This window comes from Bufo gargarizans, chromosome 1 (assembly GCF_014858855.1).
Source record: "Bufo gargarizans isolate SCDJY-AF-19 chromosome 1, ASM1485885v1, whole genome shotgun sequence".
In the NCBI taxonomy this organism is placed as follows: domain Eukaryota; kingdom Metazoa; phylum Chordata; class Amphibia; order Anura; family Bufonidae; genus Bufo; species Bufo gargarizans.
Window position 1 is genome coordinate 378,115,291 of NC_058080.1, and position 16,207 is coordinate 378,131,497.

At 43.4% G+C, this 16,207-nt stretch overlaps 1 protein-coding gene across 6 annotated transcripts in view; it reads left to right on the forward strand.

The window, feature by feature from the left end:
- LOC122931096 (survival motor neuron protein-like) overlaps positions 1–16,207 on the forward strand; it is a 70,054-nt gene that overhangs the window by 12,139 nt on the left and 41,708 nt on the right. For 3 of the 6 annotated variants that reach the window (XM_044285031.1, XM_044285064.1, XM_044285040.1), the window contains 2 exons: positions 10,731–10,802; positions 12,729–12,965. In XM_044285031.1, the coding sequence (XP_044140966.1) occupies positions 10,731–10,802; positions 12,729–12,965 (309 nt within the window). The remainder of the gene's footprint in view (positions 1–10,730; positions 10,803–12,728; positions 12,966–16,207) is intronic. The other 3 variants (XM_044285048.1, XM_044285072.1, XM_044285056.1) reach the window with 1 other exon arrangement.

Genomic DNA, 16,207 nt, shown 5'->3' on the forward strand with positions numbered 1-16,207 from the left:
TGGTCACAGAAATAACTTTAATCTGACAAAAGTAATAATAAATTAAAATTCTATAAATGTTAACCAATGAAAGTCAGACATTGTTTTTCAACCATGCTTCAACAGAATTATGTAAAAAAATAAACTCATGAAACAGGCATGGACAAAAATGATGGTACCCCTAGAAAACACAGAACATAATGTGACCAAAGGGACATGTTAATTCAAGGTGTGTCCACTAATTAGCATCACAGGTGTCTACAACCTTGTAATCAGCCATTGGGCCTATATATATGGCTCCAGGTAATCACTGTGTTGTTTGGTGATATGGTGTGTACCACACTCGACATGGACCAGAGGAAGCAAAGGAAAGAGCTGTCTCAAGAGATCAGAAAGAAAATTATAGACAAGCATGTTAAAGGTAAAGGCTATAAGACCATCTCCAAGCAACTAGATGTTCCTGTGAGTACAGTTGCACATATTATTCATAAGTTTAAGATCCATGGGACTGTAGCCAACCTCCCTGGACGTGGCCGCAGGAGGAAAATTGATGACAAATCTAAGAGACGGATAATCCGAATGGTAACAAAAGAGCCTAGAAAGACTTCTAAAGAGATTCAAGGTGAACTTCATGCTCAAGGAACATCAGTGTCAGATCGCACCATCCGTCGTTGTTTGAGCCAAAGTGGACTACATGGGAGACGACCAAGGAGGACACCATTGTTGAAAACGAATCATAAAAAAGCAAGACTGGAATATGCCAAACTACATGTTGACAAGCCACAAAGCTTCTGGGAGAATGTCCTGTGGACAGATGAGACAAAAATCGAAGTTTTTGCCAAGGCACATCAGCTGTATGTTCACAGACGAAAAAATGAAGCATATCAAGAAAAGAACACTGTCCCTACTGTGAAACATGGAGGAGGCTCTGTTATGTTCTGGGGCTGCTTTGCTGCGTCTGGCACAGGGTGTCTTGAATCTGTGCAGGGTACAATGAAATCTCAAGACTATCAAGGAATTCTAGAGAGAAATGTACTAGCCAGTGTCAGAAAGCTTGGTCTCAGTCGCAGGTCATGGGTCTTGCAACAGGACAATGACCCAAAACACACCGCTAAAAACACCCAAGAATGGCTAAGAGGAAAAAATTGGACTATTCTAAAGTGGCCTTCTATGAGCCCTGACCTCAATCCTATTGAGCATCTTTGGAAGGAGCTGAAACATGCAGTCTGGAAAAGGCACCCTTCAAACCGGACACAACTGGAGCAGTTTGCTCATGAGGAGTGGGCCAAAATACCTGCTGAGAGGTGCAGATGTCTCATTGACAGTTACAGGAAGCGTTTGATTGCAGTGATTGCCTCAAAAGGTTGCGCAACAAAATATTAAGTTAGGGGTACCATCATTTTTGTCCATGCCTGTTTCATGAGTTTATTTTTTTACATAATTCTGTTGAAGCATGGTTGAAAAACAATGTCTGACTTTCATTGGTTAACATTTATAGAATTTTAATTTATTATTACTTTTGTCAGATTAAAGTTATTTCTGTGACCATTGTGACTTTTTCTTTCATTGACCAAAGGGTACCAACAATTTTGTCCACGTCTGTATTTGGCATCTTCGCGCTCTTTAGAGGGCGTTCCTGATTTTTCCCGCTTCTGGGCATGAAGAAGCAGCACCATTTTGCGAATATGGCGAATTAACCCTTTGAGTGCTGGAGTGCACGTAAAGTAAATTTTCAGGGTTTTTCCACAATCCTCAGATCTTGCAGTACTGTGAAACATGCAATTCGATCCGGTTAAGCACACAATTGGATCCGGTTCTGTTGACACACAGCTCGATCCTGTTCGTGATGCCAAAATATGCAGTAAGGGCTCTTTCACACTTGCGTTGTCCGGATCCGGCGTGTACTCCATTTGCCGGAATTACACGCCGGATCCGGAAAAATGCAAGTGAACTGAAAGCATTTGAAGACGGATCCGTCTTCAAAATGCGTTCAGTGTTACTATGGCAGCCAGGACGCTATTAAAGTCCTGGTTGCCATAGTAGTAGTGGGGAGCGGGGGAGCAGTATACTTACAGTCCGTGCGGCTCCTGGGGCGCTCCAGAATAACTTCAGAGCGCCCCATGCGCATGGATGACGTGCCATGCGATCCATGCGCGTGGGGCGCCCTGACGTCACTCTGAAGCGCCTCGGGAGCCGCACGGACGGTAAGTATACTGCTCCCACGCTCCCCACTACACTTTACCATGGCTGCCAGGACTTTAGCGTCCCGGCAGCCATGGTAACCATTCAGAAAAAGCTAAACGTCGGATCCGGCAATGCGCCAAAACGACGTTTAGCTTAAGGCCGGATCCGGATTAATGCCTTTCAATGGGCATTATTTCCGGATCCGGCGTTGCGGCAAGTGTTCAGGATTTTTGGCTGGAGCAAAAAGCGCAGCATGCTGCGGTATTTTCTCCGGCCAAAAAACGTTCCGGTCCTGAACTGAAGACATCCTGATGCATCCTGAATGGATTTCTCTCCATTCAGAATGCATTAGGATAAAACTGATCAGGATTCTTCCGGCATAGAGCCCCGACGACGGAACTCTATGCCGGAAGAAAAGAACGCAAGTGTGAAAGAGCCCTAAGCCGGATTGGAATAATGCTCACTGACCTTATGCACACCGGGGTGGCTGGAACACTAACTGAACTTCCTTCCCTCCCCATGAGGCAGGACAAGGGCGAGCCCACTCTGCTCAAAGAGGGGGGATATAAACTGGAATGTACTATTCCAGTCTAGAAATGCTAAACTGTTACTAAGGCCCTGCTAACACATTGCTGCCACCTGCTGGTGAACATGAAAATTACAGCAAATACATTTAACAAGGGTTTCAATGCACATTAGTGAGGATGTGATGTTAAATTACACAGGATGACAATGCAGATACACTTAACAGGTTGTAGCAGGGTAAAAGAGTTTCGTAACATAACTCTGGGATGTTACACTGTTTCCACAAAATACTGATTGAGGGGTGCGATATACCTGCTTCTACAAAATACTGATTGAGGGGTTTTATATACCTGCTTCCACAAAATATTGATTGAGGGGTGCGATATACCTGATTCCACAAAATACTGATTGAGGGATGCGAGATACCTGCTTCCACCAAATATTGATTAAGGGGTTCTATATACCTGCTTCCACAAAATATTGATTAAGGGGTTTGATATACCTGCTTCCACAAAATACAGATAGAGGAGTACGATATACCTGCTTCCACAAATTACTGATTAAGGGGTTTGCTATACCTGCTTCTACAAAATTCTAATTGAGGAATGCGATATACCTGCTTACACTAAATACTGATTAAGGGGTTTGATATACCTGCTTCAACAAAATACAGATTAAGGGGTTTGATATACCTGCTTACACAAAATACTGATTGAGGGATGCGATATACCTGCTTCCACCAAACATTGATTCAAGTGTGCTATATACCTGCTTCCGCAAAATACTGATTGAGGGGTGCGATATACCTGCTTTCACCAAATATTGATTCATGGGTTCTATATACCTGTTTCCACAAAATACTGATTAAGGGGTTCTATATACCTGCTTCCACAAAATACTAATTGAGGGGTGCAATATAACTGCTTCCACAAAATATTGATTAAGGGGTTTGATATACCTGCTTCCACAAAATACAGATTGAGGAGTACGATATACCTGCTTACACAAAATACTGATTAAGGGGTTTGATATACCTCCTTCTACAAAATTCTAATTGAGGGATGCGATATACCTGCTTACACAAAATACTGATTGAGGGATGCGATATACCTGCTTCCACCAAACATTGATTCAAGTGTGCTATATACCTGCTTCCGCAAAATACTGATTGAGGGGTGCGATATACCTGCTTTCACAAAATATTGATTAAGAGGTTCTATATCCTTCCACAAAATACTGATTGAGGGGTGTGATATACCTGCTTTCCCCAAATATTGATTCATGGGTTCTATATACCTGTTTCCACAAAATACTGATTAAGGGGTTCTATATACCTGCTTCCACAAAATACAAATTGAGGGGTGCAATATAACTGTTTCCACAAAATACTGATTAAGAGGTTTGATATACCTGCTTCCACAAATACAAATTGAGGGGTGGGTTATACCTGCTTCCACCAAATATTGATTCAGGTGTTCTATATACCTGTTTCCACAAAATACTGATTGAGGGGTGGGATATACCTGCTTCTACAAAATACTGATTAAGGGGTTCTTTATACCTGCTTCCACAAAATATTGATTGAGGGGTGCGATATACCTGTTTATACAAAATACTGATTGAGGGGTGCGATATTCCTGCTTCTTCAAAATACTGATTATGGGGTTCTATATACCTGCTTCCACAAAATACTGATTGAGGGGTGCGATATACCAGCTTCCACAAAATACTGATTGAGGTCTGCGATATTCCTGCTTCCACAAATACTGCTCTTCTCTAGGGACTTTGGCACAGGGTCATTTTGAAAATGACAGGCAGAGGAAGAGGCAGGCCGTTCCGCAGGGGTGGTAGGAGTCGGGCAGGTGCACCAGGCCGCAGCCTAAGTGGGAAGTTGGAAAAGGTGCATCAAAGGATGAACCAGAGTTGGTTGAGTGGCTCACTCAAACACACCACCATAGCCCCTCCACTCGAGTCAGAGGAATTATTTTCCCATCCATTCCCAGACCTTACTGATGCGCAGCCATTCTTGCCAATGAGGAAGAGAAGATAGCAACGGCCGCCACCCAGCAGTCTGACGACAGTACCCAGATCAGCCCAAGGAGTGTGGTCCCCGCTGTTACTTCCTACTCCAAAATCTCTAATGTCAGTGGTGGTGAAGGTGACAATGATGGCGTGTCGATGGACGTCAAGTGGGTGCCCACAAGAGAGGAAGAGGAGGGGAGTTCAGAGGGAGAGACGGAGCAGCAGATAGGGAGAAGGAGGAAAAGCACGCAGAACTCGCAGTGCACAGGAGGAAAAAAGCAGACTGCAAATGTATCTGGAGCGAGCCATCCACCATGCACGATCACATCTTGCGCTCCCAGGACGCCGGCACATGGCTCCGCAGTGTGGGCTTATTTTAACGTGTCAGCTGCTGACAGTAGTGTTGCCATCTGCAGCCTGTGCTGTCAATGCATAAGTAGCGGTAAGCCCAACCCTCACCTAGGGATGACCGCCTTAAGAAGGCACCTGGCCTCCCATCACCGAGCTCAGTGGGAGCAACATCGTCAGAACCCACAAAGCCACACTCCCGGCGCTCCACGTCCGCCTCTTTTCCTCCCATTTGTCCTCCCTTCCACCTTCCACAGTGACGTTGTCGCGTTCATCTGGAAGAAGACAGGCTTCCGTGGCTCAAATGTTAGAGCGTAAAAAGTTGATGAAGCCGGATAACCCTCTTGCCCAAAGGCTGACCACTGGCTTGTCGGAACTGCTAGCCCGCCAACTACTGCCATATCAACTGGTGGACGCCTTTAGAAAATTTGTGTCCATTGGCACACCGCAATGGAAGGTCCCCGGAAGGAAATATTTCTCCCCGAAGGGCATCCCAGAGCTATATGGCTACGTTCAGCAGCAATTGAATATATCTCTGGCACACAGTGTCGGTGCCAAGATACATCTGACCACAGACGTGTTCTAGCAAACACGGGCAGGGAAGGTACATAACTTTTACTGCCCACTAGGTGAACCTTCTGATGGCCGTCAAGAATGTAACCCGTGGCATCCATGTGGATTTGGTGTTACCGCAACGGATTGCATGCAGACCTGCCTCTTCTTCTCCTCCTCCTACTACATCCTCCGTCTCATCCTGGGCTGACTCCTCCTTTTCCACTGCTACCTCCTCTTCTGCTGCACCCCCCAAGCTTCCCAGAACCTATTCGACGTGCCAGGTGAGTGCCATGCTGTGCTGCAGCTGCTGTGCCTGGAAGCCAAGAGCGACACCGGTCCTGCACTGCTTTCAGCTCTGCGGTCACAGGCCGATCAGTGACTAACCCCGCTCAATTTGACAGTTGGTAAAGTGGTGTGCGACAACGGTGCCAATCTGCTGAGCGCACTTAAACAGGGCAAAATGACGCACATGCCGTGCCTGGCACACGTCCTGACCTTAGTCGTGCAGCGATTCGTTGCCAAATACCCCGGGTCCAGGACGTCTTGCGACAGGCCAGGAAAATCTCTTGCCATTTTAGAAGATCTTGCACGGTCATGGCTCGCCTTGCTGACGTTCAGCGGCGACACCACCTGCCTGTCAGACGTCTTGATTTGTGACAGCCCGAAGCGCTGGAACTTCACCTTGTATATGCTTGATAGGCTGCTCCAGCAGCAACATGCCGTTAACTACAAACCGGATTCCAAAAAAGTTGGGACACTATACAAATCGTGAATAAAAACTGAATGCAATGGTGTGGAGGTGCCAACTTCTAATATTTTATTCAGAATAGAACATAAATCATGGAACAAAAGTTTAAACTGAGAAAATGTACCATTTTAAGGGAAAAATATGTTGAATCAGAATTTCATGGTGTCAACAAATCCCCAAAAAGTTGGGACAAGGCCATTTTCACCACTGTGTGGCATCTCCCCTTCTTCTTACAACACTCAGACGTCTGGGGACCGAGGAGACCAGTTTCTCTAGTTTAGAAATTGGAATGCTCTCTTCTTGTCTAATACAGGCCTCTAACTGTTCAATCGTCTTGGGCCTTCTTTGTTGCACCTTCCTCTTTATGATGCGCCAAATGTTCTCTATAGGTGAAAGATCTGGACTGCAGACTGGCCATTTCAGTTCCCGGATCCTTCTCCTACGCAGCCATGATGTTGTGATTGATGCAGAATGTGGTCTGGCATTATCTTGTTGAAAAATGCAGGGTCTTCGCTGAAAGAGATGACGTCTGGATGGGAGCATATGTTGTTCTAGAACCTGAATATATTTTTCTACATTGATGGTGCCTTTCCAGACATGCAAGCTGCCCATGCCACACGCACTCATGCAACCCCATACCATCAGAGAGGCTTCTGAACTGAGCGTTGATAACAACTTGGGTTGTCCTTGTCCTCTTTGGTCCGGATGACATGGCGTCCCAGATTTCCAAAAAGAACTTTGAATCGTGACTCTTCTGACCACAGAACAGTCTTCCATTTTGCCACACTCCATTTTAAATGATCCCTGGCCCAGTGAAAACGCCTGAGCTTGTGGATCTTGCTTAGAAATGGCTTCTTCTTTGCACTGTAGAGTTTCAGCTGGCAACGGCTGATGGCACGGTGGATTGTGTTCACTGACAATGGTTTCTGGAAGTATTCCTGAGCCCATTCTGTGATTTCCTTTACAGTAGCATTCCTGTTTGTGGTGCAGTGTCGTTTAAGGGCCCGGAGATCACGGGCATCCAGTATGGTTTTACAGCCTTAACCCTTACGCACAGAGATTGTTCCAGATTCTCTGAATCTTCGGATGATGTTATACACAGTTGATGATGATAGATGCAAAGTCTTTGCAATTTTTCGCTGGGTAACACCTTTCTGATATTGCTCCACTATCTTTCTGCGCAACATTGTGGGAATTGGTGATCCTCTACCCATCTTGGCTTCTGAGAGACACTGTCACTCTGAGAAGCTCTTTTTATACCCAATCATGGTAAATAAATAGGATAGACGGCTCTACCGCTTAGGCAAATGATAGAGGTGCAGGACTGCTTAATCTGACTCACCCAGTCAGGAGTATACAATCATAGGAAAACAAGGGTAAGCAGGCACACTCAAATCTGGGTACAATTAAATAATTTATTTATAGTTCTCGTGGTAAGATGGGTGGAAGTATAAAAATAAGTGTGGAGATGAAGGAAGTTAAAAATAGAAGTATAGTTAAAAGAATAGTCTTTTGATAGGAAATATGAGTAGTGGGTGATCACCACTGGGTAATAAGTACCCTGTAAAATATCAGGAAAAAATCTGGAAAAGAAGTCTGGGAAAAATTAGTCTGGAAAAAATAAGTCTATAAAGTCTTTCATAAATTGTTTTCCATATGATGGTGGCCACTGTTTAAAAGATAAAATTGATAAAAGATATCTTGTATGATGAGGTAGTCCTTTGTAGAGGAAAAAAAAAAAAAAAAAAAAAAAAAAAAAAAAAAAAAAAAAAAAAAAAAACGCTGAGCAAAGGATGATGACTCTGTTTGTATAATATTGTAAATGGCAGTCGCCGCACAGTCCGGGAACAATATTGCGCTATTTCAATATGTTTCTAATAATGCAGCAGGCATGTGCATATAGCTATAATTCTTTAGGCAATCTAAGTTATTATTGTATTCGTATGCCAAGCTGTGGAGGGAAGCGGAGCTCTGTGCCTGAGTGCGGCGTCCCGCACTGTCTCTGGCTACAGAGGTCACTTACCCTTCCTAGCGCTGGTTGTGTTTCTTCCTCCGGCAGTGATCGGCGGTTCCTGGAAGGCTGTGTAGGTTCGATCCTGTTCAGAGTCGATAGCGTCCCTCGTGTTGCCTAGGACGCTGGGGGGCATGGTTCGCGCGTCTGGTGGATGACGTCAGCGGTCCCGTGATCGCGAACTTTTCAGAGTTTGTTCTCCGTATTCCTCCTGCTCTGTTTCAGGTGATGATTGATACAATAATCCTCAGCTGCTTAAACGCGTTTCGGGACGCAGTCCCGAAAGTGGAGGATTATGGTGGATGCTGTGGTATTTATAGGGCAGCAGTAATCAACTCATTTATTAGCTAATTCTCATTATCAATAAAGTTAATGCGTTCAATTAGTTACTTTATACCCATCTTATTTGGCATATTCAGTTTGAAAAAAGGTGAAAATTGAAGTGATAGAGATAATGAAATAAAAGTTAGACTGGAAGGATCACAAATATATATATATGTTGTATATAAGGGTGGGAATGATATAAAAGCATAGGTAGGGATGCCTGATTGGGACCAATCACTCTAATAAGGTGGTTAATTTTGTAGGTCAGTTGATTTTATGGGTATTCTGATTTTGTCTTTGTTTTACCTGTCTCGTAGGTCAAACACCTTTATTTTGGTGGTGTCAGGGAATAGCTTATTTGGTTGGATATGTCTCAGATGGGTTTCTATAGTATGGGTATTTGTTAATTAGTAGTATTTATGGTATTTATTAATTAATAATATTTAATGGATGGAGGACTTGTTTTAATTCCGGATGTAAAATCGGTCTATTTTCTGTTTTCTAATTGTGATTATACAGTGGTCCTGGTGTATCCTACTAGTGGACATGTAGTGGTCCTGATGTTTCCTAGTTGTAGGCACATAGTAGGATGGGCCCATTATACTGCTGGTCCGTAGTGTAAAAGACCCAGCAGATATTTCGGGTTTATCATCCCATATGTACCAAAAAAAGGGAAAAAAACACAACATGGACTATAGCAAAGCACGGGATTTCATATTTTAGATTTATGTAGTGTGGAGAGATGATGTTCGCTAGTTCTGGTATAGGGAAGTAGTGGTTGTTGATGCAGATTATGATAAATGATTTTTTTGTGGTTTTTTTTGTGTATCTCGTACAGTCTTGAGGTTTTCTAGTGTTTATATTATAATTTTAAATATTCGTATATTTTCATTGTGGTATGTAATGGTATTTCCTGATTATTGACATATAGTGGGAGGTATCCATTGTATCACTGGTCCATAATATGATAGACCCAGTGGCTACCTGGATTTGCCTTCCCTGTATATTTCCAAAAGGGGGGGGGGGGGGAGAGAAAATGCAAATCTGGATACGGCGAAAGAAAGAAAAAGCCTGATTTGAATTAAGGCATATATTAACCTGTGAGTCTAGTATGGTGTCAATATAATAGGAGCGCCCAAAATTTGGCGCATATGGGGCTTTGTAAATATGATGGTGATTTGAATATGGTGAGGCTTGGGGTCCTAATAGATGTTAGTTTCTCCTTATAACTTCTCTCTTTGTTTCATGTATAGGGCTTGTCGATTGTGCTTATAGATGGTGTAGTTGCTATTGAGGGGCGGCCGCTCCCCAAGGGGCAACCGGAAGGATTCATAAAGCCTCACCGGTTACACATCGGGGGGCGGCAGCCACCCTTTTAGAGGAAACCAAAGATCTCCATCTCTGCATTCAATCCGTTCGGCAGAACAGAATTAAACTCAAAGATGATCTGCATTTTGCGGACATATTCTATCTTTTTGCCGAACGGACGTACAAAAAGATATAACAAGTTCTGTACTTCGCCATAAAATGCAAGTTGGAGAAAATAAGAATAAATGGCCTTGGTTATAAATAGGTAAGAGGCTTTTAAACCAACGATCTTCTACTTGTATATTATGAAATGAAGAGTGATTCATTTCCTGGTGACTGTACTTTGGGAAGATTGTTGAGTTTTCTATCATGATGACTGTCCTTATGAGTGAGCATTAAAGGCAGGGGATCCTGTATGTGTACTGATCTCAGAGGCTGGTTAGGACTGTGTATTACAAGAATGGATATGACGAAGTCTGTGTGCTAAGTAATGACTGTATTTGCCCTAATGCAGGGCTGGCCAACCCTCGGCTCTCCAGCTGTTGTAAAACTACAATTCCCACCATGCCCTGCTGTAGGCTGATAGTCTGGGCAAGCTGAGAGTTGTAGTTTTGCAACAGCTGGAGAGCCATAGGTTGGCCATCCCTGCCCTAATGGATATGTGTGCTAATTAAGAGAAGATGAGAAACGTATGTGTCTTGAAATATCTTCTCTCGGGTCTTTCAGAGTGAAGATATTGATGAGTGGGACGATGCTGCTCTTATTAAATCCTATGAAAAGGCTGTCCAATCTTTCCAGGTACCTAACACCTAACTGCATTTACCTAATCTTTCTCTCTAAGGGCTCATGCACACGGCCGTAGTTTTGGTCCGCATCCAGTCCACGTTTTTTGTGGACCTATTTATCTTAATGGGGCTGCAAAGGATCCTGCATCCATATGTCCATTCCACAACCCAGCAAAAATATAGAACATGTACTATTCTTGTCCGTCGAAGGAGTAAAAAATAAATTAAAAAAATGGCGGCAGGCCCCAAGTAGTTTTGGTCCGCATCCGATCCGTATCTTTTGTTGATCAGATGCAGACCCATTCATCTCAGTGAGGCCGCGAAAGATGCAGACAGCACACCCATGTGCTCTCCGCATCTATAAGTCTGTCCTGCAGCCCTGCAGAAACATAGAACAGGGCATTTCTGAAGGAGTAAAAAAAAATGGTGGCAGGCTCTCGGACGGTATTTGTGTTTTTTGGATCACAAAAACAGATACGATCGTGTGCAGGAGCCCTAAGGGGAATATACCTAATTAATTCCTAGTCTCCAGCAAAACATCACGTTATACTCTGCTCTGGTTAAACTCATATGGACTGTTAAAAGACTAAAATCAGAATTGCAGCTATGTCTCCTGGAATGGAATGAAGAATGACCTCACACTTTGTGCAATCCTGATCAATCAGCTAGATGTGACTCTGAGCCTTGAGGCTGAACCCAAAAGTTGCATTTATATTATTGTAAGGGAGGCAGTGTGTAGGAAGGTAAAGCGTATGTTCCTCTGTTCCTCACATTTGCTTTCATTATCTAGAGAAATTGGGTTTCTAAAATTCAGGTGAGCCTTCTGAGATCGACAGTTGCTGAAATGCCTGGTTATATTTCACTGACCTAAAAATTGTTAAAGGGGTTGACTAACCTCTTTAAAAGCTCCCTACAGCCACTCAGGGTGGTGTCACACTCAGGTTTTGGTGGCAGTTTTTGATGCCAAAGTCAGAAATGAATCCCACAGGAAGGAGAAGTACAGTTCTTATGCTTCCAACCCACTTCTAGCTTTGCCCCCCAAAACTGCATACATTTTTTCCAGCGCTGCCGCTCCTGTCCTCGGTGCAAGAATTCATTTACTTGACTGCAATGATGGCCTACCGTATACCACACCTCACAGCTGCAGCCACTAAAAGCATAGTTATAGGGGGTGCAGAGGTTCCCTGGTTCCTGAGAGGAGCCTAATAGCCTTTTTACTGCATAAGACTCCGTTAGTATAAGGGACATTTGGCAGGTAGGGTCCCTATTACAGATTCTGCATTGGGCCCATGAGCTTCGAGTTATGCCTGTAATCAGGTCAGTTTACAATCGAAAAAAAGTTAGTCTTTCCCACCTCTTTGTGATATAAACTAATTTTCCCCTATAAAAACAGATACATTACTAGCAATCACTTTCCTTTCATTGGACATATCTGTGCTGTTAGAATTGTACCAGACTGTGGGTTTTGTAGCTTGAGTCTCTGTGACCACCAAGCAGCAGGGGTGAAGTATCACAATAGCACCTACTGCCTAGCACACATTGCCAGCGCTGCCATTCTCTTTAATGGTGCCATATCAGCAAGGTGATTTATAGCACTGTATTGCAGCTTTTAGGTCCTATTAATTTCGCGAGCTACTGTAGTGTGAGTGCGATGGACTAAGAGTGCCTGCACAAGAAATATGTGCTCCTGAAATTATGGGCAGGAGAGTTAGGGGAGCACAGTTGACCTGCCCGTACATGGTTACCACTGCTGGAAGTTAAAGTTGTCCAAGGGCAGCTCTTCATAGCACGGCTATAACTTTGTAAGTTGGTGAGAAAATATCTACAGAACTTTGCATTTTTAATGGAATATATTTGGTAAAATTTTAGTACTGGCTATCACTGATAATAATAATAGGATAGGAATACCCCTTTAACGGTATTATTCCTTACCCTCCAGGATATGCTTAGGTGCAGTGATAAGAATCGGAGACAAGAAGGAGCCACTGCACCTGGTGATACCCAAAAAGATTGTCAACGAGAGGCACCTAGAGAATCAGAGTGGGACAGAGATGGCTACAGGGATCACCCAAAAGATGACGGAGAGAAGTGGAGCAAGAAAAAGAAGGCGCAGCCTCCTCCACCTCTCACCCACGCAGCAACCACACAGCCTACTTCTCGCTGCCTTGCATCCAAAGTGAGTACTCAACTGAAAATCTGCAAATGCCCTATGACTAATTCACAGTTGTATATGTGTTGATGCTTTTTGTATAGAGTTTGTTTTCTCACTAAGTGAAATATTTTAATAATACAGTCCTATGCAAACAGGCTGGGATGCTTTGTCAAATGACATGTTCTGTAGATTTTGGAAGTAGAAAGTCCTTTTCTCTAGAACGAGAAGTGCTCCTTACTGCAGAAGATGGAGGCCTATTGAGTCCGCCTCGTTTCCTTCCCTGCAGTAGCAGTAGAGCGCTTCTCTCTCTTCATTCTAGGGATCAGTGGGGGTTTCTTTGACATATATCAAAAGTTTTCTGAAAGCTCATTGACCCTTTGACACCACCTGCAGCCAATGAATGGCCGCAGTAGAGTGACCAGATCCCCTTGCATCATGTGAACATTTGTAATGATGTAAGAGGAGCCAGTCTCCACTGTGGCCATTGATTGGCTGCAGGCGGTGTCAAGCCAGATGTTTTCAGAGGGAGCATTGCAGGCCATGAAGAGAAGGAGCTGGGAGCCAGCACCTGGAAGCAGGTAAGTAAGCTTCTCTTTACAGGTCCGGCCAAGTGGGGGGAAGGGGGGGGGGGGTTGCTTAAACCCCCCTCCCCTCTTCATTTTTTCACAACCCCTTTAAGCCTTGATTTTTAGACAGCTCCAGAATATAATAAATTCTGTGACCGGTCAATTTTTTCACTTTATTGTACTTACACATATTGGGGCAAATTTACTAATCTTAGATGAATCTTAGACAGCCTGTCTAGACCTGCACCATATCAGATTTATCACAGCGGCTCTGGCTGGATGATCTGATTGGTGCTGGCTAGACGCTTTTGTCTAATTTTATACCAAATATTGGCCGACTTACCTTGTGGTACAATTTTATGGAGGAATAGTGGAGCTGTTTTGGTGAAAATGTTGCATATTAAGCCATACTCCTTTCCTGTAAAGTCACTGCCCTTTTCTGGGAAGCCTCACCCCTTATCAGGTTAGGGGCAGATACTTTTTTTAAACATTTACTCCAGAGTCTAGGTGCACTCACATTAGTAAATGTGCACCGTTAGGCGTAATCTGGGGGTGTCCAGAATGAGAAAATAGGATCCATATTTTTTTGCCTAGAAACAGCGCCACACCTGTGAATGTTAGTTGAATGAAAATGGCTGCAATACCAGAATTAATCCAAGGGCTAGGGTGGCTCAGTGGTTAGCACTGGTACTGTGGTTTCCTCCCACACACCAAAGGCATACTGATAGGGAATCTAGAATATGAGCCCCACTGGGGACAGTGAGTGATGACATTGTCTTTGAAGCGCTGCGGAATATGTTGATACTATACTAGAAGAGGGATAAATAATAACCCTTTGAAGTCACTGACTGAAAGGGTCACCTAGTTTTCCGAAAATGTTTGATATGTCATAGAGACATAGCAAAAGTTTTGATTGGTGGGTTCTGAGAGCTGAGATCCCCACCTATTGCTAGAACGAGTAGATAGAACCTCTCACATAATGAGCTCTGTCTCCTCACTGCAGGAGATGGAAAATTGAGATGATTGAGATGTCTCCTGGACTTTGTATTCAGTCCATCTGCTGCAATGATGAAAGAGAGCTCGATATGCGAGTGCTTCTCTTTCCTCTTTCTAGTGATCCAGTAGGGATCTCAGCACTGCCACCGATCAAAACTTTTGATTTGTCTCTATGGCCTATCTGAAAACTCAGATATTCTGAAAACTCAGTGAATCCTGAAGTCCTGAAAATAAAGATAATGTAGTACTCGACTATAAAAAAATAAGTATCTAGTCACTCCCTGAATTCAGTTTCTAGTGAATGGAGTTAATGAAAACTGTGGATATCAAAATAAGATCTGGAAGGTCAAAGAAATTTCTGATAGAACTGCTTGTAGATTGGTCAGTTATGCAAAGCAGATAACCCAACATCATCACTACAGGAACATTGAGGTGTGAAAAGGCTAGTGGTGACCTGGTCCGCTGTGTAGCATTACTTGCACAAACATGATCTGCATGCAAGAATCATCAGTAAACCAAAAAAACTTACCTACAATCTGTCAACATTTCACTGTTAGAGAAGACATCAGCACCCAAAGTGCTGTGATTCAGTGAAACAAAGATCAAACGTTCTACAGCATTTGGAGAGAAAAAGGAGAAATGTTTCAAGAAATGAAGATGTTGCTAACTGTAATACCTGGTGGTAGTGCTGTTGTAGTTATGGTTGTTTGCCAATCGGTAAAAGCTGTATTACACTGGCCAGTGGTTAGCCAGTTCATTGTTAACAAACCTTAGCGATGATCCGGCAGTTTAATACTGCCACGGATTACCCGATGAATGAGCAAACGCTCGTTTATCGGGTAATTGGAATCTTTCAACAGGTTTAAAAATAATTGTTTGTCAGCAGCAGATCGTATAGAGTAATCACGATCTGCTGCTGGCAAATAACAATTATGTATGGGGGCGAGTGATGGCATTAGCAGTCACTCTTCCCCATACTGAGGAGGAGATCGCTGCATGTAAGAGCAGCAGTCTCCTCCGCTAGCGATATAGCGATAGCCGGGAAGGAACGATTCCCTCCCAAGAATTGGCTGCAGGATCATTTAATCTAATACAGCCTTAAGACTGGAAAAATACAGCGTAGATAATGAAAATACTTAAATCTATTAAATGTCTACAAATGATGGACGCCCGTATCCTACAGTCAATGAAAAAACTGGAGCTGAAAAGAAGTCAATGACCAAAATATACTTCAAAATCAACCTTCGACTTCTTCAAGAAAGACTGTTTATAAAGGTTGTCCGAGTTATAATAAAGAAAGGTTGCTCCCACAGACAGGAATTGTCTTAAACAAACATAAAAAGTTTTCATCCCCTGCTGCACCAAGTGCAAGCACTCAGATCTTCCTCATCAATGAAGACATGACAGCATCTTCTTGGCTGCAATGATCACGCTCCTCAGCAGTGTCCGTGTAAAGACTGCATGGGAAACACTTCTTGCCCTTAATTCATCACGTGGTATCTACCATAGTTACAGTGTAGAGACATATCCCATTATGGTTCTTATCGCAGGTACAGTTCATAAATGGTGGCCAGCTAAAATCACTTATAGTCTATAAGATCCATAGATCCCCGTTTTCAAGCTCGAATAGTGAAACACTCCAGGTGCTTAAATAGTGTTGAACCCTCAACCAATAGAAATACACTCAGGGACGTTTACTTCCCA